Source organism: Clupea harengus, chromosome 8 (assembly GCF_900700415.2).
Source record: "Clupea harengus chromosome 8, Ch_v2.0.2, whole genome shotgun sequence".
Taxonomy (NCBI): Eukaryota; Metazoa; Chordata; class Actinopteri; order Clupeiformes; family Clupeidae; genus Clupea; species Clupea harengus.
The window spans coordinates 10,587,118-10,609,052 of record NC_045159.1 but is presented as its reverse complement, the minus strand read 5'-3'; the positions used below and the strand labels follow the sequence as shown (position 1 = coordinate 10,609,052).

Sequence of the window (21,935 nt, the reverse complement as noted above, 5' to 3'; positions counted from 1 at the left end):
GATGTATCCCTGTCTTGTCTACATCACGTAACACATAGAATAGTAACTCCACCAACCAATAGTAACTCCACTGTTGTTTTTGTGACAATGGCAATGAAGAACTTTGAACTTGAACTTGAACTTGAACTTGAACTTGTAGTGCTTAAGTGTCTTTGGAGCCTGCTGACCCTGCTATATGCATCAGATGACAGTGGTCACAGCGAAAACCCCAGAAGAGGAGGATTAGACGAAGTCACCTACAGTAACCACAGAGCACATACTCAGATTTACACGGCTCTTGATCGATTCAGATGGATGTCAAGCCCACTGATCACAAATCAGTCTTGGGGAGAGGAGGCCTCATCAAGAATATATAAACAGTTGCACTTGTGGACTATGAGGACCTGATTATGGGGTTCACTTTGTTAAGAGATCTGCTAAGTATAGTGGCTCCATGAAGCACTTATGCCTATGAGGCTGAGATGATAGATGAATCACCACCCAGGCTGCTGGTCCCTCTTGCTGCTTGTTGCTTTTACTGTGCAGTTTGGTCCGCATTGAATTCAAATTCACAAAAATCCACTGGTAATGTGTAGGGTGTGGCATGAGGGCAAGGGTAATGTTTATACTCACTGGTCGATTTGATAAATACACAAGCTTTTTAAATAGAATTTGCATCATTGCATATTGAGCTAGCATGAGCTGCAGAGGTGGAGACCAGCTGGAGCCCCAGAAAAAAAATTGAGAGGAGCAGTTCACAGAAAAGAAAAGAAAAATTAATAATCAGTGAAAAGAATAGTCATAAGTCTGTGAAAAAGGATGCTTACATGTAAAAGAGTCCAAACAAAGGGATAATATGCACGTGCATATTGACATGCATGAGAGAGAGAGAGAGAGAGAGAAAGAAAGAAAGAAAGAGAGAGAGAGAGAGAGAGAGAGAGAGAGAGAGAGAGAAAGAAAGAAAGAAATAGAGAGTGATGAGGGTTAAGGAGACTTGGGCTTAATTATGAAGGATGATAAAATTATACACAGCATGTGCCATTTACCAACTGATGTGAAATGAGTGAAGTGATTAAATCAAATAATGAATTAACAGGCTGGAAATGAATGTAAATAAATATTAGCACAGTGAAGTTAAGTGTGACAAAGGTAAAAGTGAAATCCAGTTTATCCAGGTTTTGTGACCTCAAGAAACTGCAATCAGGGCCATGACAGACACACACACACAAAAAAAGATGTTTTCATAGCTGTTTGGTCCCTGGCTGTTGTTTTCCTGCTTGGAGAGGAACCAGTGCCTTTGCACACTGAGCTTGTCTTGCGTAACATTCCCCCCATTAGCCAGCCCCATGTGGACTCCTATGCCAAACAACAGGCAGGTGGCCGGCATTGAGAGTCAGCTGTGTCCACGGGTCTAACGGGTCCAGCCGGAGCAAACCAGGCCATCGCCCCGTTTTACAGCAGTGGAGTGGGTAAGGCTACTTCCTGGAAGAAGCACAGAATGATGACTAAGCACAAGGATATGTTAAGGGAACAGCACAAAGCACAAAGGCTGAACTAGCTGAACCAACTATTCTAAGCTTATTTGTGTTGTTGGTTGTCAACTGTGTGGCAACAGCTAGTTTGCTGGTGATTCAAATTTGACAAAAATGTAAAGGGTATTAAAGCAACATTATGCAACAATTTCACCATAAAATAACTGCTTCAAAATCATTTTGGTGATACACTAACTTGTAATACAGAGAACGGCGTCAGTATAGACCTCATGGCAGAGGTGACGAAGAAACCGTGGAAGATGTAGTTGGAGGAAGCGAGGAAGAGAGAGTAACTGAACAAGAGTCAGTCCTGGATTGGCTTTTACTCGGTGAGAGCTAAAAGAGACAAAAGGATGCAAGTCAGATTTCGAACTGGCCTTCTTTCTGTTGAATTAGTAAAGTAATAACTTATTAGCTTTCTTGCAATGTCTTGTGTTGCGCTTGTTGGATGTTTGGCTGTGTTTGGAAAGATGTCAACTCGCTAGTTTTTCATCATAAATATCCCTGCCAATGAAAGAATGCGATGTAGGCTTTAACCTTATCAGTGTCATCCTTGTCTCACAGAGATTTGTAGTTTTTCAAGTCATCGACCTCAGTCCCATCTCAGGCTAGCATCCAATTAAATGAATCTCACGCGAAAAAATTAGATCAGTCTTCGTTAATCTCACGCCAAATAAAGCCTGGGAAGTTTGCATCCTTGAAAACCTAACTCAGCTTGCTTGTAATAAATTACACTGTCAAATGTATATTAGGCACAATATGTGCCTTTATCATGTCGTTTCCTGTTCCATATTCTTCAGCTTGTCAACAAATACTCATGTACCACTGTCCATTTTTGGGGTCTCGAAGTGCGATTTGTATTTACGATTGTGGTGTAAAAGTCAACTACACTCCACAACTTTAAGGAGATCTCAGTAGTAATAGAAGCAATTTTCAGTCAGTACCCATTTTCACATAATGAGGCTTTAAATAACTCAGTAATGTTCTGGTATATTCTGCTATATAATCAACATATTTTATGTTATCAGCAAGACACCACAAACATTTACTTCATTATTACAATTTCATACAGGTTTTCTTTCTTTTCCTGAAATTGTAACCATGCTTTAAAGTGGTGGTTTTATATGTAGGCTACTCCTCGAGTATCTTCTACTTTACAGCTAACGTTTCAAATGTGGGTCAGAGGGAATACAAGGACATTATCTGATCACCAAGAGCGTTTGATGTTATGTTTATGTTGAGGCATGGTGAGACAGCTGCTTTTCCAGGGCTGAGATTAAGGGTCTGTGTCCTGAGATGGCCTACAGCAGGAGATTCACTCATGGGGGGTCCCCTAGTGGTCATCAACAAGTACTGCATCTGCAGCATTCCCCTGAAATCAGAAGAGGTCTTACATAGAAACAGTTGGATGTCATATTTGTTCAATTTACATATTTGCTTGTTGTTGTTTTCCAAATGGACTACATAGAAGTCTAAGCCTAATCATATTGGCTAAAACAAAACACCTGTCATCCGTTTTCAAGAAATTGATAAAAAGTGTTGAAACAATGAGAGCATGCAAACATATTTGCAGCACTGATAGCTCATGAGTCAAAAACTTGGGGTGATGGAAATTAAATGGATCAAAGTACCTTTACAAATTTCCTGCCATCAGATTTGAATATTCCACAGGTGTTATCTATATTCATGTTGCAAGACACCTCATTCAGGTGTCTGGGTTAATGCAGGCAATGTGATGTCAGTTGAATGAACTCGCATTGAATGAACTTATTTTCATTATATAGTATCTCAGCGTTTTAAGGCTGGAGACTGTACCATCATGTTTATGCCTGTGTTTTGTTAAGGCTAAGCCTATGGCATTCTTACAATGTCATATCAATTATGCAATGTGCACTGTGAGTGCAAATGACTGTGCAAGATTGACATGCAGGTATAATACAGAAAGGGAACCGTAAAAAAACAGTACAAGTCATATAGCAGCTCACAATGTACCAAGCAAAGAGATGCATTTGTATTTAATATAAAAATTACTGGCAATGACTTAAATGACCTGAATACTATACATAAAAATGAACATAGAAGGCTCTGTTTATATATACATTAGTATTCCTCAAGTGGAACAAATGAGATGCCTTAACGAAATAACTCAATACAAAAACAGGAAACAGGAACAGGAGCTCAGTCATTTCAATTCTATATATTTGCAAATATGTTCATATAGCTGTGCTGAGAATGCACTGAGAATGCATATAAAGTATAAAAATAGGATTCCCTCAGTTCGGAAAGGTATTCCATAGAAATTTTTCCTTAAGTATTCCCACACAAATTTAGGAGCTGAGTTGATGTCTCTTTACTTTATATGCATTGTTTTTTTCTCAGATGAACTTTTTAGTGCAGATAAATGTCAACAGGCTAATCAGGGTGCTACTGAAACATTCACTAGAAGCAGTGTCACAATATGTCCACTGGGTGGCACTAGTTACCCAAACTAGGGTTAGCCCAAACTCAAAATTATGTCAATGAATGTTTTTTAATAATATCATCTTTTTCCTGCATCTACCTGACTCAATGTTCCCGACGTGTGTTGAAATAACATTATATGCTATTTTAAAATATGCACTCCATACCAACAGATTTATTTAGTATTTATTAAGGAACACATTGTTTGCAAAGTTTAAATTGATGGTCATATTGAAAAGAAGTTATAAAGCGCATAACGGTTTTTGTCCATACACCACCACCGTACACCAATTCATTATCACATCATATAACTGAAGGCCTTCACTGAGGTCAGCAGTTTGATAACAAGGAGCAACAGCTTCAAACGAGGCGGTTAAGAAGACGGTACAGGTCCTCCAGAGCAAGGACCACGCGTCTAAATTGTGTGTATGTGGAGAAGACGCAGCATTCAAAATGTCCTCCAGTATTTCAAGCAAATATTCCCTGGCATTTTCTGCCACAGTGGCCTCAGCTTTGAGGACACATATGACACAATGAATCTTTCCTCATGAGGTCATGAAAACATGTGTTTATGTCTGAGTCTGTTCATGTTTGTGGACATGTAATGCAAGCATACACACATGAAAGCATACACACATATGCGCATGTGTTCATGTTTCGCATATAAGTGTGTGCATATTTGCATGTGTGTATATGTCTGACTGTGTGTGTGTGTGTGTGTGTGTGTGTGTGTGTGTGTGTGTGTGTGTGTGTGTGTGTGTGTGTGTGTGTGTGTGTGTGTGTGTGTGTGTGTGTGTGTGTGGAATAGAATAGAATAGAAAAGCCTTTTGTGCTTTACAATAAATACAGTAACATTTTGTTTATACACATGTGTAAGGTGACTGAGATGGCATAAGTGACCGAGGCGGTGTTGTGTCTGATTTGTAGGTTTGTGATAGAGAAAACACTCATCTTTTCTGATCTGAATAAAACTCTTTGTTCTTGGTTCTTTGGTTCTTCGAAAACTTCAAGAGTCAGGCAGAATGTGGAGCAAAAAAGGTTTATTTTGCCAGTGCAATCTCAACAGCATAAACCTGAGCAAGTCGCGAGACAATACTGCCGTTACAGAGTCTCGCATTCTCTTTTATACATCTGAAGAGAACCTCCTGTCACCATAGATCACTTAAGGCCCTCCCCATGGGGAATATGTGGCCTTCTCATTGGAGTATAGAAGGCCCGGAAATACTCTTTTTCTTGGAGTCATCTTTTTGGTCAGTTATCATTGCCTCCCCCCCCCCCCCCCATGGCTGGGCCTTGGCCACCTGGACCAAAGACGTGCACTAAGTAACCCCTGGGTTGGAACCATGCCAAGTTTGGTACAGAAAGGGGGGGGATCAGGGATTCAGGCCTTTATATAGAGGATCCCCACAGCCCTCGGTGTAGTTATTCCTTACACACACTGTGCATAGACTTGTATTTAAACATAGAATGCACATAATGTAGGTCATATCAAACTTATTTTTTAGTATTACAGTACTTTTAATAGCTTGTTATCATGAATTGTTAATGTTCTACCCATACTGGTTATTATACTGATGGTTAATAATCTACACACAGGTTACTACACATTGGTTATTGATTTTTTTCTTTCACATATTTTCCACCTCAGCGGCCACCCCACGCTTTGGGATGCAAGCCGACTGGTGTTGGTGGTGAATTTAGGAAAACACACTGTGCAGGAGATGTTGGCTTTTTATAAAAATCGATCTTTTTATTCACAAGGGGATTCTCTACATTAACCCCAAAACAAGTGCACACAAAATAAACAAACATAAATGAAAAACACACAGAGTACTCATAAAACTAAGCAGACTCTAGGCACATTGGAACATTTATCTAGGCAACATTTCTCTAAGCACCCAAACTAGGCACCAAAACTAGGCACACAGTGTTCACGCATCTAAACACTCTTTCACTTCACCTCACAGTAGGTAAGTGTTTTTTCCCTCTCTCACGCCTTTCACGGCCTCTCTCATGTCTGTCCAAATCTCTCTTGCAACTAAGCAATGAGGCACACTTTAAGTAAGGCAGCCCATTGGTCTAAATTGGTCCAATTAGTTCCAATTGGACCCATCCGTTGACGTGGGGGAGACCTAGTCTCTTGCAGGGCAACATGAGTTAAACGCCCTAGCAGGAGCGTTTTTTGTCTGCCGCAGTGCAACCGGAGTACGACAGACAAGAGAGCCCTCCAAACAGTCAAATCACTGGCTGCTCACCGCCCCCTCTGGAAATCATTGTCCGCTCCCGCTACCTCGGCAGGGCCGATAACATCATGAAAGACTCATCTCACCCAGGCCACCACCTGTTTACTCTCCTGCCCTTGGGCAGACGGTATAGGTCCTCCAGAGCAAGGACCACGCGTCTAAAGTGTGTGTCTGTGTGTGTGTGTGTGTGTGTGTGTGTGTGTGTGTGTGTGTGTGTGTGTGTGTGTGTGTGTGTGTGTGTGTGTGTGCGTGAGAGAGAGAGAGAGAGAGGGAGAGAGACCAGCACTTGGGGCCAGCGCTTGGTGAACAAAGCCAATCCTTGCCCCCTTTGTCCAAAGTATGTGGTTTTTGTACACCCTGTGTGTTTCATACTTCCAGCATGTTTTTTTTTTATCTGAACTGACCTTCACTGAATCATTTGACCTTTCAATCTTTTGTCTGTCTTTTTGTCTGTTGTGTATCAGTTGTATATCAGCCTCTTTGTCTTTTTGTCTTTTTGTCTGTTGTGTGTCAGCTTCAGTTAATTCCTAAAGCATATCTAAATCAACCAAGACGAGACAGGAGATACCGATCACAACAACCCACTAATCTCTAATCTGAAGTCACAGACGTACATCGTTCAGAGCTGCATATGTACTATTACTTATCCCTCATGTGGAGAAGACGCAGCATTCAACATATCCTCTTGTATTTCAAGCAAATATTCTCTGGCATTTTCTGCCACAGTTGCCACAGCTTTAAGGACACATATGACACAATGAATATTTCCTCATTAGATCATATGTGCTGCCCTACTTGGCCTTGGCCGTCCAGTTAAAGCGGAATAGCGATTAACATGATGTATACCGAATCGGAGTTTCTCAGTTCTGACAGCCAAAACCAAACACTGACTGCAGTTACCTCCTTGTGGTTTGCAATGGAAAGTAGTTTCAATAGTTTCTCAGTTCTGAAGCTGGGCATCCCAAGCTGGGCAAACCAAGACCGATGTCACCTCCGTGCCTGAAAGTGCCTAATTCTTTTCATCCTGTGAGATGCTGGATGGAGGGGCATGAGTGTCCATGGATTACATATAAGTGTGTGTAAGAGTGGGTATGCATACATGTGTGTTTGTGCACATGATTACATGTGTTTATGTCTGAGTGTGGACATGTCTGTGGACACATGCAAGCATACACACATGTGTTCATGTTTCGCATATAAGTGTGTGCATATTTACATGTGTGTGTTTGTCTGACTGTGTGTGTGTGTGTGTGTGTGTGTGTGTGTGTGTGTGTGTATGTGGAGAAGACGCAGCATTCAACATTTCATGGGAGTTCCCCAAGACAGTTTAACCACACCACTTCCTCCAAGCCTCCGAACAGGAAGTTAGAGATTATCAGTGCTGTTATCCAACAAATTCTCTTGCTGCTTCCTATTTTGGTTGCCAGTACAACATTTTGGGCTATTTGGGGGATACCAGAGACACCACATTGGTGTTACCCCCTCAATACTTTTCAGCAATCACTGCAGACATCTTACTCAGACCTCAGTGTTTTATGTCATGGTTGCAGGCATTCTTTTTTACAGGAAACAGAAAATGAAGAAAGCTTAACGCTTAAGTTCACCACATCATTGAGATGAAATAATGGCCGAAACAAGTCTTCGGATTTATCTTTTTCAATCCATGACGCTGATGATGATGACAGTGATGACGAGAAGAAGGACACTGATGGTGATGAAGATGACAACGAATATCATAAAGAAAAAGAAGAGGAATATGAAGACATGACAGAAGGTCCGTGGATGTTTTCCCAGGAGTATGGGATAGGCTTTGCTGAGCACTTTGTGCCACATGTGGTCATCTTGGCGCCATAATAAACAGACATAAGGCAGGCCCATATTCTGCAGAAGCAGCAAACGTCACAGTCAAGAAAGAAGTCCTCTGCTATGCTGAGGCTGCAATGAGACTTCCTCAACACTGAGGTGCATTTCTGAGAAACAGGCAGTAACAGTGACAGCACATAGTAGAGGGATGACGGCCCGGCCTGAGCCCGGGCTGGGGGCGTTGGGGCGGGAGCGTGGGCGTGGGGGATTCACATGAGTCAGCTGGGTTTCAACTAGATGTGTGTCCCTTTCCTGAGTTGCGCCGTGATGCTGAAGAAGTGTAAAGGGAGAAGGAGAGAGGAACCAGTAGGAAACAGTCCCTTTTCAAAAAGTAGTATCTGCCCATGCTTTTGTCAACATTGCATCATGAGTCAGCACACTGAATGAAAACCAGTTTGTAGTCATGAGACATTTTGTTGCGTGATCTCATGACACCCCAATATGGTCTGCAATAAAATGTGAACCCAACGTACTCTGACCAGGACAAATAAAAGCCAGAAGATAGTTTGGGCATCCAAGCAATAGGTTCTGTGAGAAAGTCCCTTCAGAAAGTGACCCATCTACATCAACACTGGCCGAGTTGGTTTTGACGGGAGGGGCACTGTAGAGACCTAGAGAGCAATCAGCTAGGGATCTGCTTTTAGGCTTGCTCTTTATGGCCATTTAAGACTACACAGACAATAAAGTGCTAGTCAACGTGCTAGTGTTGTAGCGAAAGAATATTCTCACAAACCTATTCATTTTATCCAAGCTCAGCCAATCAGAATATTGTGCTCACTAATTGCCAGGGCACCTTTCAAAATTCTGACTTTTAATGAGCATCTATGTCCTTTTCAGTAGTTTCACCCCTCCCGTTTATTATATATGAGCTCTGTCTTGGGAACTTCTACCTACTCTTTGATGAATTCTGCATCCCCTATGCATACAACTTTTAATCAATATTTGGCTGCCTCTGAAGGCTTGCATCTGTGGAAACTGTGTAGTCTTGTTCTTAGAAACCAGGCGTCTCTGTTGGGCCTGACCTTCATCTCTGCACACAGGCCTCTCTCACTGGCACACAGGCCTCTCTGCACGTAGGCCTCTCTGACCTACTTTACATGACACTTGTGATGGAGATCATTTCCAAATACTGTTAATGACTTAAGAATATAATAATCAAGTGCCTTGTATTATTAATTACCTTATATGAATCATGTACTTATGTAAGCAGGAACATGGCTTTTCTGTGTTTCTGCGTGTGTGTAACTTAGATTATTAGGTGCCACTTAGTCTGCATTTGTACAAGAGTATGTTTAGACCAGAGGTGATAAGCTTCTTCCGACCTTGTGCAAAACTGCCATCCTTGCAATATAGGGAGCCTAATTTAGCTATTAGCAATGTAACTTAGCTTATGACGCATATACTAATACATTACATTGCCAGGAATGTTGTAGTTACCTCACTGAGTCTAGACTCCATGAGGTAATAGCCAAGGGGCTAACCGAAAGATTATGTCATTTTTAGCATCCAGCTTTGCATCATATGACCAGTAGAAGTTACACAGAGATGGGCAGCTGCTGTTGAGCAACACAGATACTACACCACAGTAATATACACCAAAACTGGTTTCTCTTGATCAATTCAGGAACATCAACAATGACAAAAAAAACAATGGAACTAGATAAGAAACCAATGAAACTTAAAAATAACAAATAGAGAAGCTGGCTTTTGTGTAAAGCCACACTAACACAGCCTTAAGATAAAGTTACTAAAGCGTGGCTCATCATACATTGATAAAAAAAACAATCTGAATATAACAATATTCCGTGATCAGTGTTATCCATATATTCTCTGTGTGTATGTGAAATATCTGTACCACTTAAAATTGGTATAGGCCTGGTATAACAAAGCGTTTTCTCATTTGTTCTCTGGTATTCAACAGACACTTCCCTGCCAGCTTGGCAATGTTTACACATCTCAGAATATCACAGGAAGATTCTTGGAAATATTGATCTTCCTTTTTTTTAGCCAGGTCTGAAAAAAATTATCAAATTGAACATGTATGTTCTAGGTTCCACAATGAAAACACTTTCACACACATTTGTTTTATAAACCCTAAATAACAAACAAAACAACAATCAGCAATAACTTCTTTTTATTTGAATTTTTTGATTTACTGGACAAAGAGCAATACTGTATCCGCACTGAATCAGGACCAGATCAGTTCTGAAGTCAGCTAAATGTACTATATGCATCAATGCTGTAGCCTATATATTGTGATCTATATGCATATGGCAAAAAAGCTAGTCATGAATACACTGAACATACAATGTATCTCTTCATCAGCTGTACTGCACTGTAAATACACACTTTTGAGAGTATTGAGAATATACACTGGGAATATATCATTTTGAAGGGATGTATAGGCAACATTGTTCTGTTAATTCCTGGCATCCTGGGAGACTTGTTTCCACATTAGCCAACTGTTCTCCCATTCGCTGACGGTTTCCCACAGAAATAGAGGTAAGCTGTCCACAAACACGGCACAACTGTGTCACAGGAAGGTGCCCTTCTTTAAAAAAAAAGAAAATAAGCCTTTTATTGACAGGACAGTGAAGATTAGACAGGAAGTGAGAGAGATGGCAAGTGGTCTTAAGAAATTACCTCAGGCCAAATTAAAACCTGGGTCCTCGTGGGCAATAGGCCCATGTGTGGTATGAGACACCAATGCTACTGCATTATCTATGTCTTACCCCAGGAAGATGCCTTTCTAAACAAAACAAACACCTTGAGCAGGGTGATGCCCAGAAGAAGCATTAAGCACCTGCCTGGACCCAGTCTAGGGCTTTTTTCACCTTGGACAGGGCGTAAACTTGTGATTTACTTACGTTTCACACATTAAGTGTATGCTCTGCAACCGAAATATCTAATGGACTTTTGAAAGAACAGGAAGATCTAGACTTTATAATCTGAGTGGAAATGGGCTGTACGCTTTATCAATGTGGACTTGAAATGTAACTGAGATCTGTGGTGGCCGGCAATGTGTTTTAGTTTGGTTTTATCTTCTTTTTACACCTCTTAAGGACACACATACACATTCCTGCTGATAAGACTTCTAATGTGACACAAGCAGACTGTAAAACAATAATATCAGGTGCCCATTTTCCTCAATAAATGTTAGTTTTAATCTGAAACAGCCCTGCAATAGCGCTGCTTCACCTTTAAACCAAATACGTAACAAGTACGACACAACCCAGCGACACTATAAACTACTTTTGACCCTTGTCCTGTGACACCCACACACACTTTACACCTGCAGGTATACGTTAGTTGCCCATATGATGGGCTTTAGTGTAGGAGACTCCATGCAACACGCTTGAAAAATGAAAACGTAAGCACTTTATTTCTCTTTCTCTTTGTCTGTCTGTCTCTGTGTGTGTGTGTGTGTGTGTGTGTGTGTGTTTGTGAGTATGCATTATAGGAAAGTACAGGTGGTGTGGGTGAGTGTGTGCACCTGTTCATGTACAGTATGCATGTGATACCAGGAGACTGTGTGTGTGTGTGTGTGTGTGTGTATGTGTGTATCTGTGTGTGTGTGTGTGTGCGTGTGTGTGTGTGTGTATCTGTGTGTGTGTGTGTGTGTGTGTGTGTGTGTGTGTTTGTGTGTGCATGCATGATAAGGTCCTAGAACATACAGTGGGTACGGAAAGTATTCAGACCCCTTTACATTTTTCACTCTTTGTTTCATTGCAGCAATTTGCTAAAATCGAACAAGTTCATTTTTTTCCGCATTAATGTACACTCAGCAACCCATCTTGACAGAAAAAAACAGAAATGTACCAGGCACTGCTCATCACCTGCCCAATACAATCCCAACAGTGAAACATGGTGGTGGCAGCATCATGCTATGGGAGTGTTTTTCAACTGCAGGGACAGGACGACTGGTTGCAATTGAAGGAAAGATGAATGCGGCCAAGTACAGAGATATCCTGGAAAAAAACCTCCTCCAGAGTGCTCAGGACCTCAGACTGGGCCGAAGGTTCACCTTCCAACAAGACAATGACCCGAAGCACACAGCTAAAATAACAAAGGAGTGGCTTCGGAACAAGTCTGTGACCATTCTTGACTGGCCCAGCCAGAGCCCTGACCTAAACCCAATTGAGCATCTCTGGAGAGACCTGAAAATGGCTGTCCACCAACGTTCACCATCCAACCTGACAGAACTGGAGAGGATCTGCAAGGAAGAATGGCAGAGGATCCCCAAATCCAGGTGTGAGAAACTTGTTGCATCATTCCCAAGAAGACTCATGGCTGTACTAGCTCAAAAGGGTGCTTCTACTCAATACTGAGCAAAGGGTCTGAATACTTATGACCATGTGATATTTCAGTTTTTATTTTTTAATACATTTGCAAAAAATTCTACATTTCTGTTTTTTTCTGTCAAGATGGGTTGCTGAGTGTACATTAATGCGGAAAAAATGAACTTGTTCGATTTTAGCAAATGGCTGCAATGAAACAAAGAGTGAAAAATGTAAAGGCGTCTGAATACTTTCCGTACCCACTGTATATCCACTGTGGGTGAGAGTGTAAACGTGTGATTAATTGTGGTTGTGGTTGTGACATCCATTTTTCTCAAGTGCTTGGATTGAGAGGGGAATGAACTGACCACCATTCTGATGCAATAACGACACTTTATGTTGAATTTAAGAAGTTGTGTACTTGAGGGGTACCTGAGGGGTGGGTGGGGTGTTGCCAGCGATCGCTCCCCGGGTGGTGTGGGTGGGGATGGCGGTGATTGGACATCCCCCTGGAGAGCTCTAGATACCATGTGAGACCTGACAACAAACGAAATCAGGTATAGGCTACCTCTGCCCATCCACCACAAAAGTAATCTCATAACAAGAAATCATTCTGAAAAGTAATTACAATGAGCAACTTTGTGTTGCAATGCGTTTCTTTCTCAGAAAAAAACTATTGAACTATAATATACTATTGTATAGTAACTATACTATTGAACACTCACAGATACATTTTACTCAGCATTACTGACTAAATTATTATTATTGTTGTTATAATTATCATTATTATTATTATTATTATTATTATTGCGGAAGTCTGTGTTTCATTCATTCACGCTTTGAATGTTGTGAAATATGGGATTCTCTGATCTGGGGGAACCTAACCTCAAGTTTCTTATGAGAGAAGAAACTGAAACACAAAGAGCTAATAAATAGTCAAGAATGAGCTCCTTTGAAACACGCAAGCAACGAGCTGACATCGTGCGCAGAATTGAAATTAAAGGTAAGAAATTCAAACTGTTCAAACTAGCCCATCGTAGATGGTAAAACGGAGATGTTTTCTCAGTTAATCTGCCATTTCTGGACAAAAGTCGTTTATCTGGGATAATTAATAGTTTTATTGATCATGACATTCGTCTTCGATTGTTTTTGAGTCACAGAAGAACTTATTTTATTCCTTCTTAAATAAAAAATATATTTGGCAAGAGCTGAAGATGACGATGCTCTTGTAATGTCAGGTGGATTCGAGATGTGTAGACGAGTTCTGATGATGCCACAACGGCTTCGAGGAGCACAACAACTGAAATTGCTGTTTTAGTTTTTTCGGTGTCACCTCTACCAGTTTTAAAATGATCAACACATCAAAACGCCATGACAGGAAAGGCTATGCAATTCGAAAGCTTTACATTTTTAATATATTTTTTATCGCCAAGTTTTGGTGCACCATGTGCTAACGAAGCAATACCCGTTATGTTTACCGATTCAATTGTAACAGCTTCACATTTACATTTGATATCTCCACCCCACTCTTCTTTCTTTTCTCTAATACATTTGTTTCTGTTTTGGCTTTTTAGAGTTTAAAAGTGAATGTATTGAGGATGCCAGTAATGTAGGCAGTGCATCTGTTGAAGATGAACACTGAGGAATTCTCTGAGCCTAAAGAAAACAAATGGTGGTTAATGTTATTATGCTGATTATGCATTTATCAGCATATTTTATAATGCTCTCTCTCTCTCTCTCTTTCAGATGGCAATGTGGTGGAACTCTTTCCTTGCTTTTCTGTTGTACCTAACTCACGTCGACCCATCCTGCTTGGGTGTGCGTCATCGAAGAACCTTGTCTTTCACGAACTCTCTCCGTGTCACACGTTCTGTTCGATCCAGTGTTCAAAAGCTGCTACTCACATATGTAAGGGACTGTCCGTCTATCAGACACAAACTTTCATTCTCTCGCTCTCTCTCACACACACACACACACACACACACACACACACACTTATGTCTCTAAAAATGACATCTGCATTAATGTTATCAAAGACTTTTAAAAGGTTAAATTGTATTTCACGAGTTGCCTTCCATGTCTAAATTGCAATTTCGTGGATTTTTCTTTTTATTGTTAGAAGGAGAAGCTTCTGGGTGATAAACACTTTGAGGACAGAAGCCTGGTATTAGCATCACTGCCAGCTGTAAGCTTCAACTACTCTACCTGGATACTCATTAAGGTGTGTATGTGTTTAATTACTTTGCACACAGGATTTGCACACAGGATATGACAGAATGTTTGTCTGTATTTATTGTGCATAATCATTTCATCCATAATATGATCTTAACCTAACAGCCACGTGTGCCTTTCTGTGTATCTTTGTGTGTGTCGGTGTACACCCTTTCTTATGTATGTGTGTGTGTGTTTGTGTGTGTCTGTGTGTGTGTGTGTGCGTGTTTGCATACCGTGTCTGTACTCAGGATGGGGAGCGGCTGTGCTGGGACGCAGAGGGGATTCAGACATTCTGGGCTCACCTGGAGACCCAGAGGCTTCTCCTGGAGAGTGAGGCCATGACGGAAAGGGCCAGCACCGCCAACCGGAGAGATAGACGGGGCCATCCCAACAAAGCCCTTTGCCTCTCCATCCATCATGTCCAGATGGACCTACGGGACCTCCTCAAAAAAGTCAACACACAGGTACTTATACGGCTTGTAGATTTAGAGATACAGTCTCATTGGCATGCCTATGTCCCATGCTTAAGTCAAAATTACATATGTGAACCAATGGTGACATCCACAGCTTACTCTTTAGTAGGGCACCAAACTTGAGTTCCTAGACAGGCTCCAGTGCTTAACCTTAAAGTATGTTGAAGTGTGTATGTAAGGGACCCTGAGGTATCCCTAGGTATCCTTTCCTGGCCGCCAGGGTTGTGTGCTACAGAAACTGCATGGTGTCAGACTGGCTGTTACAATGTGTCTCTCAACGTTCGTCTTGACAGCTGGCATCGCTGAACGGCACCAAAACAGAAGTGGGCTCCTCCTGCAGCACCCGAACCGTAACTCTGAGAGTGACCCAGTCTGCCAGCTCCACTGCCACGGGACGAAGGCCCACTCGCTCTCTGTGGGATCGGCGACTGGATGGGTACGTGATCCTCAGGGACCTGAACCGGTTCATGGCCCGGCTGACCCGAGACTTCACCCTTCTCAAAGCCAAACTGAAGCCCCAATGAGTCTACTTGGAGCTCCCCACAGCTGCACATTGACTAGTGACTGATTTTTTTTCTTTTAACTTCTCTATTTATCATTGGTTGCATGTATGCCATCTCAGGGATGGTTTAATTGACAGGAATGGGAGTGTGTAGTTTTATAGTTTTATAATTTTACAGGATAATTTTATATAGTTTGTTATCTTGTTCAAATGTACTTTGTAATTGTCTTTGTTAAAGACAAAGGCTTGGGCAGCTAAAATGTATTTATTTACACAATGCACAACTTTCACACTGTAAGAAACCATACTGACCTCTACATTTAGGAGCAATACAATATGCCCAAAGTAATAAGACTCAGAGGGAACGCAAGTCTGCATACATGTCTCCTGTGACATGTGAGTAAATACCCGTCCTGTTCTGTTTTAATACTGACATCTGATTAAAAATGTGTTTCTATTGCTAACCTTACCTACTGAGCAGGATAGTATTTTATGCTACAGAAAACCAGTTATGAGGGTGAATTCCTGTGAGGTTCAAGGCTTCAACAACTGACCATACTTTTCTCTTGCACAAAAAATGCCTTGGTTAAACCCAAGGACATGAATATAGAGAAGAGTGTCTGGATCTTAGTGTAGTGTTTCTTAGAAATAGGTTTCTTAGAAACCTATGACCTCCAGCTGCTGATAAGTTCCTCAACACCCTCCTTACCGGCAGTTCCCTGTACTTTCCACAATATCCAACAGTATTTATTCACTTATTTATTAACTATTATTTAAACACATTGTTTTTATAACAAAGATATGTTTTTGCAATGAGAGACTGTATACAAACTATGCAAACATATTACGTTTTTCAGGTGATATTTATTTGTTACTGTTTTAAATGTTTTGTTCTGTTAGAAGCCGTGTTATTGTATTATTTTGCTTTGTCATTTTGTTTACATTACAAAAGGAATGTGACTCAATAAAGATGCATAAGAAAGAATATGGACTTGTTTTGAGTAATGCAAAGCTTTTCAAATGGGATGTGATTCTCACTGACAATGAGGTTACTGAAGTAGAAATACATATCACAGAGAACAGGTGAATATGAACACCTTCCTACCCTAGAAGTGTCCAGAATTTCAACTTCTGTAGGTACTACCAACAAAAAGAAGTAGGGCCTATGTTCTTGCATTCGTAGTCTTTAGTAACAATACATTATTTGCAAAGACTAATTTAAGAATAGTTTATAGCATAGGAAGAGCAGATTCTGCCATTTGAACATTTAGGATTTGGTAATACTTCATGACCCTACAGCATATACAGTGAAACGTGAAAGGATTTGATGAGAAATGTTTCTAGGATAGAAAATTATACGCAAGGGCATATTCTTAGCAAATAACAAAAGATGAAGACCAAAATAGTGGGTAAACAGCTTTAAGGATTCTAACATTCAAATAATTAATGAATTAATTAATGGCATTCTGCTAGTGATGATACAATTCATCATTCTCATTAGGTTAGTCTGTTTGAAAATGAACAAAAAAAAGACATTCAGAGAAATTGCCATGTAATCAAAAATTCAGCAGAAATAAACATAAATTATTTCATACTTAAAAGCAGTGAAATGTATACAAAGAAATAAGCAACAAACTTCAACAAGCAATCACCACTTTTATGGGTCCACCCTTCTTCTTCTCCGAACAGTGAAGCAGTGAACTTAAACTAAACTGGGCTTTGTCGGCCCAAAAGTTGTGCTATGTTGCCACTGCAACAAAGAGAGAGGGGGTTTAAGATTATTGCCTGAAGATGACCGCCCTCTTCATTTAGTTGATCTTTTGAAGTCTCTTAAAAGTTTGCACCTCTTAAAAGTTTGCACGTTGTACCCTTTTCCAAAGATGGGTGCAGTAGCAAATAAAATAGAGGTTACATTTGGTATGTGGACACACTTTTCATTAGCCTTCTAAAGTCATACATTCAGTGGTTGTCTCTCTTTAGTGTTTTTATTTTCTTTTACTGAGAAGCGAAGCAAATGAGGTTAGCATTTTGTATTAAATTAAGAAGTGATGCTTTACTGTAGTCATGTGCAGTGTATGGCAGTGTAAAATACTCTAATTTCACAATTAAAAAAATCAAACAAAAATGTGGCTTTGTGCTTAGTGATTGGCTAAAGCAGGTAATCGTTCTGTGAAATAATTGGTCCACTATTACTGATCATCGCAAGCTGGCATTGGTTGGCCTTCATCAACATCATCATCATCATCTTGGAGTTGGGTTGAGCTGAGGGGCAGTCTAGAACACAGAGACATCATAAATGCTACTGCATACTAATCCCTGAACAACTGTTTTTACACACCATAAAATTTCCTGAGATATTTTAATATTTTGATCTCTTTATAGTATCCTTTCTATTAGTAATCATCTTTCAGTAGTCATTCATCTCTCCATGCACTAAACTAAGATGTGTACATCCCTGTAGTTAAAGTAAGCTGAAGTAGGTAGGCCTACACTAAACAAAATTATAAACGCAACGTATGCCTTCCCCCCATGTTTAATGAAATGAAAAAAGGAGATACAGTCATGCAGTATCCACAGTTTATTGAAATGCACTCACTGATTGCCTTTATCAGCTGTAACCCAATGAAATCCTTGAGATAGTTCCATGTTGTGTTTATATTCTTGAATCAGTGTAATTAACGGAAGGTTTTTGCCAAAATGATTTACAAAATAACAACACATATTCTGCCCTCTCCTCACCCTGCCACCTCCATAGTTAAACTCACCACAGCCAGGACGCCTCCTTTGGACTTGACCACCCTGAGCTCCGCACCGCAGGTGAACTCAATTACTCCCTCCTTGCCCCGGGCCACAGCGAACTTAATACTGCACAGGAGGGGAAGAAAAGATGGAAAGAGATAAAGCATACAGGTCGGACATACTGTGTGCAGGAGTCAAAGAGCATGTGAGGGAGGGGAAAAAAATATGAAGTGAAACAACAGGAGAGAGAAAGAAAGATAGTGTGAGAGATAACGAGATCTGAGAAAACGAGAGAGTGACTTAGAGTAAGAGAGGAAGAGACAGAAACAAAGACAAAGATACATAGAGCATGAGACTGAAGAAGATGGAGAAAGAGACAGTAAGAAAAAGAAAGAGAAATTGGGAAAGTAAGAAAGAAAAAGACAAAACAAGTAATGAAGACGAGTTGGCGATGGATGGGGAGAATGGAACGGAAGAGAGGAAACGAGTGAAATAGGAAAAGGGGGGTCAGTGACCAAAGAGCACCATATTGGTTAGTACCATGGAACAGTCTGGCCTGCTGATTCAAACTCGGGCCAGGGTCCAGTTTCAGGTTCAAGCACTGGGGACCATACTTACTGTCTATACCACCCTTGTGAAATATTTATGCCTTCTCTGTACTGCCCTCCAGCAGACATAACAGATATGTACTTTACACCTTACATGCTCGCTCTCAAACGCAAGGACACACACAAAGAGGCGGGTTGTTCACCTGTCCTCACTGACGTTGACGTTGTGGATCTTGTCAGCCATAATGGCAAGTTTGGCGACGGTCTCAATCACATAGTCACACTGCAGCACCAGGTCTCCCTGCGGACGACATGTTGGGGTGAGAGGTCAGGGGTCGTCAACCACTGCTTCCTGTGTTGCCATGACGACAGAGGGTGAGGCACAGTTGTGACAGTTTTTTTCTTACCTTCTGTTTGGTGTTTGTGGTGGGCACGTGCAGAACAAAGAAGCCATCCGAGAGGGAACTCACAGAGATACCTGATCACAAAGAGAGAGAATGAAAAAGAGAAAGGGGTGGGAAAGAGAGGGAAGGAGAGAAGGAGAAAAGTTATTATACATAGAATTAACTTTTTCATTGTGACCTGTCAGACATGACCTCTGTGACTTTTGTATAGCCCATTGACAGATCCTGCTGATGCCTACAGTCTTTGATTCCTTAAAAACCTTCCCTCATGATAAACCAGAGTTTGGATGAGATCAGGGCCTGAGTCATTTTGTACTGTGGAATCTGAAACATCACTTGACTCCCTGAAGATGACTTATGTGGCCTGTGCCTGTGCATCATGTGGCCTGATGACTTATTCCCCTGCCCCAACGCCTGTGATCCCCTGGATGCCAAGGGTGTGGGTGTGATCCTCTGGATGCCCAGGGTGTGGCGCTGTGGGCTCACCGAGCAGGGTACTGTAGTCGATCCGCTGCTTCACCTTGGCCTCCTGCACCAGAACCACAGCGGAGCTGGTCAGCAGGAGCTGCCGCGGCCGCGGCCGGAAACCGTGTCGGTCATATTTAATGACGGACGCACCATACTGAGGAAAGGGGACAGAGGGAGAGAAAAAGATGGAAAGAAAATCACAGTGTGAATCAAAGAATGATGAGAGATAATGATGAATAGAGAGTGGAGTGAGAGAGAAACAGATGAGTGGACAGAGGGACAAGTGGAGGAAGAGACAACAACACAGAGAATGTAAGGAAGATTAACAGACCAACAGGGAAAAAGGTTGCGTTCCCAACAAAAATATCGGTGCAGAAGCGAACAGTTTAACAGTAAATGAGCGGTTTGAGGAGAAGAGTCCCCAGGAAGCACACACCTTCATCTTGTCATTGCCGAGAGTCTGTATCACCTTAAGGTTGATCTCCTCTGTCTCTGTATACATTAGAGAGAAACAGTTTAACAGGGCAGTTAAGGACTGTTTGCGTGTGTGTCTGTGTGAGGGGATGTGTGTATGCCTCTAGGTTTAGATTATTTATATGTGTGTGACACAGGCACACAGACACACACACACGTAAAACTCATTATATAAATATAAATAAGTGTTACGTGTATATATATGAATGAGTGTTACGTGTGTGTGTGTGTGTGTGTGTGTGTGTGTGTGTGTGTGTGTGTGTGTGTGTATGTCTGTGTCACATAGACACAGCTATGTGTCATACCCAGTCTGGTGCCCACAAACAGCTTTGGCACACTCTGCGGGTAGCAGTCTTTTTGGTTCTTAAAGATCTGACTGGCTATAACCTTCTGCTCCATCTACACAAACAAGGAGGGCAAGTAGGAAATAAAATAAAATCTTATCGATATACAATATATATATATATACACACACATATATACATACATACAGACGTGGACAAAATTGTTGGTACCCTTCCGTTAAAGAAAGGAAAAACCCACAATGGTCACTGAAATAACTTGAAACTGACAAGCTCCAGTTTTGTCTCCTCTTTCCAAAGGACATTCTCCCAGAAGCCCTGTGGCTTGTCAATATGCATTTTGGCAAATTCCAGTCTCGCTTTTATATGATTTGCTTTCAACCAACAGTGGTGTCCTCCTCGGTCGACTTTGGCTCAAACAGCGACGTATGGTGCGATCTGACACTGACCTTGACCTTGGAGTTCACCTCTAATCTCGTTGGAAGTTGTTCTGGGCTCTTTGGTTACCATTCGTATTATCCGTCTCTTCAATTTGTCATCAATTTTCCTCTTGCGGCCACATCCAGGGAGGTTGGCTACAGTCCCCTGGACCTTAAACTTCTGAATAATATGTGCAACTGTAGTCACAGGAATATCAAGCTGCTTGGAGATGGTCTTATAGCCTTTACCTTTAACATGCTTGTCTATAATTTTCTTTCTAATCTCCTGAAACAACTCTGTCTTTAGCTTTCTGTGGTCCATGTTCAGTGTGGTACACATCCTGATACCAAACACCACAGTGACTACTTTTCACCCTTTAAAAAGGCAGACTGACTGATTACAAGTTTGAAGACACCTGTAATGCTAATTAAAGGACACACCTTAGTTTAACATGTCCCTATGGTCAAATTATTTTCAATCTTTTCTAGGGGTACCATCATTTTTGTCCAGGCCAGTTTGATTCATTTCTTTTTTTAATTATTCTGTTGAACCACAATTCAAAAGCAATGTCTGATTAGTTAATTTTCAGTACATTTGTATTTATTATTACTTTTGTCAGTTTCAAGTTATTTCAGTGACCATTGTGGCTTTTTCTTCCTTTAGCGGAAGGGTACCAACAATTTTGTCCACGTCTGTACATACACACACACACACACACACACACATACTATATATTTATATATAGTAAACGTTTAAATAATACCTGTAAGTATTTGTGCTCAGAGTCAAATTCAGTGAGTCCAATGAGTATATGGATGTTTGTGTTTATTTATTTATATGTGCATGTTTGAGCTAGGGAATCATTATTCACCTACATGTTGTGTATGTAAGGGTATGGTGTGTGCATGCATATGTGTGTGTTCACATTCCTGTGGATGTGTATGTGTGTTCCTCATACCTGTGTATGTGTGTGTGTGTGTGTGTGTGTGTGTGTGTGTGTGTATGTGTGTGTGTTCCTCATACCTGTGTCTGTGTGT

At 41.0% G+C, this 21,935-nt stretch overlaps 2 protein-coding genes across 4 annotated transcripts in view; one reads left to right on the top strand and one right to left on the bottom strand.

Moving 5' to 3' along the window:
* Positions 1-13,960: 13,960 nt before the first annotated feature.
* Positions 13,961-16,288, top strand: LOC105901049. The gene is made up of 4 exons (XM_031571316.2): positions 13,961-14,262; positions 14,474-14,575; positions 14,817-15,047; positions 15,335-16,288. Exons 1-4 carry the CDS (start codon positions 14,101-14,103, stop codon positions 15,563-15,565), a joined length of 726 nt encoding a protein of 241 aa, XP_031427176.1. The 5' UTR covers positions 13,961-14,100; the 3' UTR covers positions 15,566-16,288.
* A 99-nt stretch (positions 16,289-16,387) lies between these two features.
* myo1ca (myosin Ic, paralog a) overlaps positions 16,388-21,935 on the bottom strand; it is a 37,157-nt gene continuing 31,609 nt past the window's right edge. For all 3 annotated transcript variants that reach the window (XM_012828450.3, XM_012828448.3, XM_012828449.3), the window contains 7 exons: positions 20,482-20,575; positions 20,139-20,194; positions 19,721-19,856; positions 19,238-19,308; positions 19,034-19,131; positions 18,309-18,408; positions 16,388-17,817 (listed from right to left, as the gene is read on the bottom strand). In XM_012828450.3, coding sequence (XP_012683904.2) covers positions 17,785-17,817; positions 18,309-18,408; positions 19,034-19,131; positions 19,238-19,308; positions 19,721-19,856; positions 20,139-20,194; positions 20,482-20,575 — 588 coding nt within the window. In that variant the 3' untranslated portion in view covers positions 16,388-17,784. The remainder of the gene's footprint in view (positions 17,818-18,308; positions 18,409-19,033; positions 19,132-19,237; positions 19,309-19,720; positions 19,857-20,138; positions 20,195-20,481; positions 20,576-21,935) is intronic.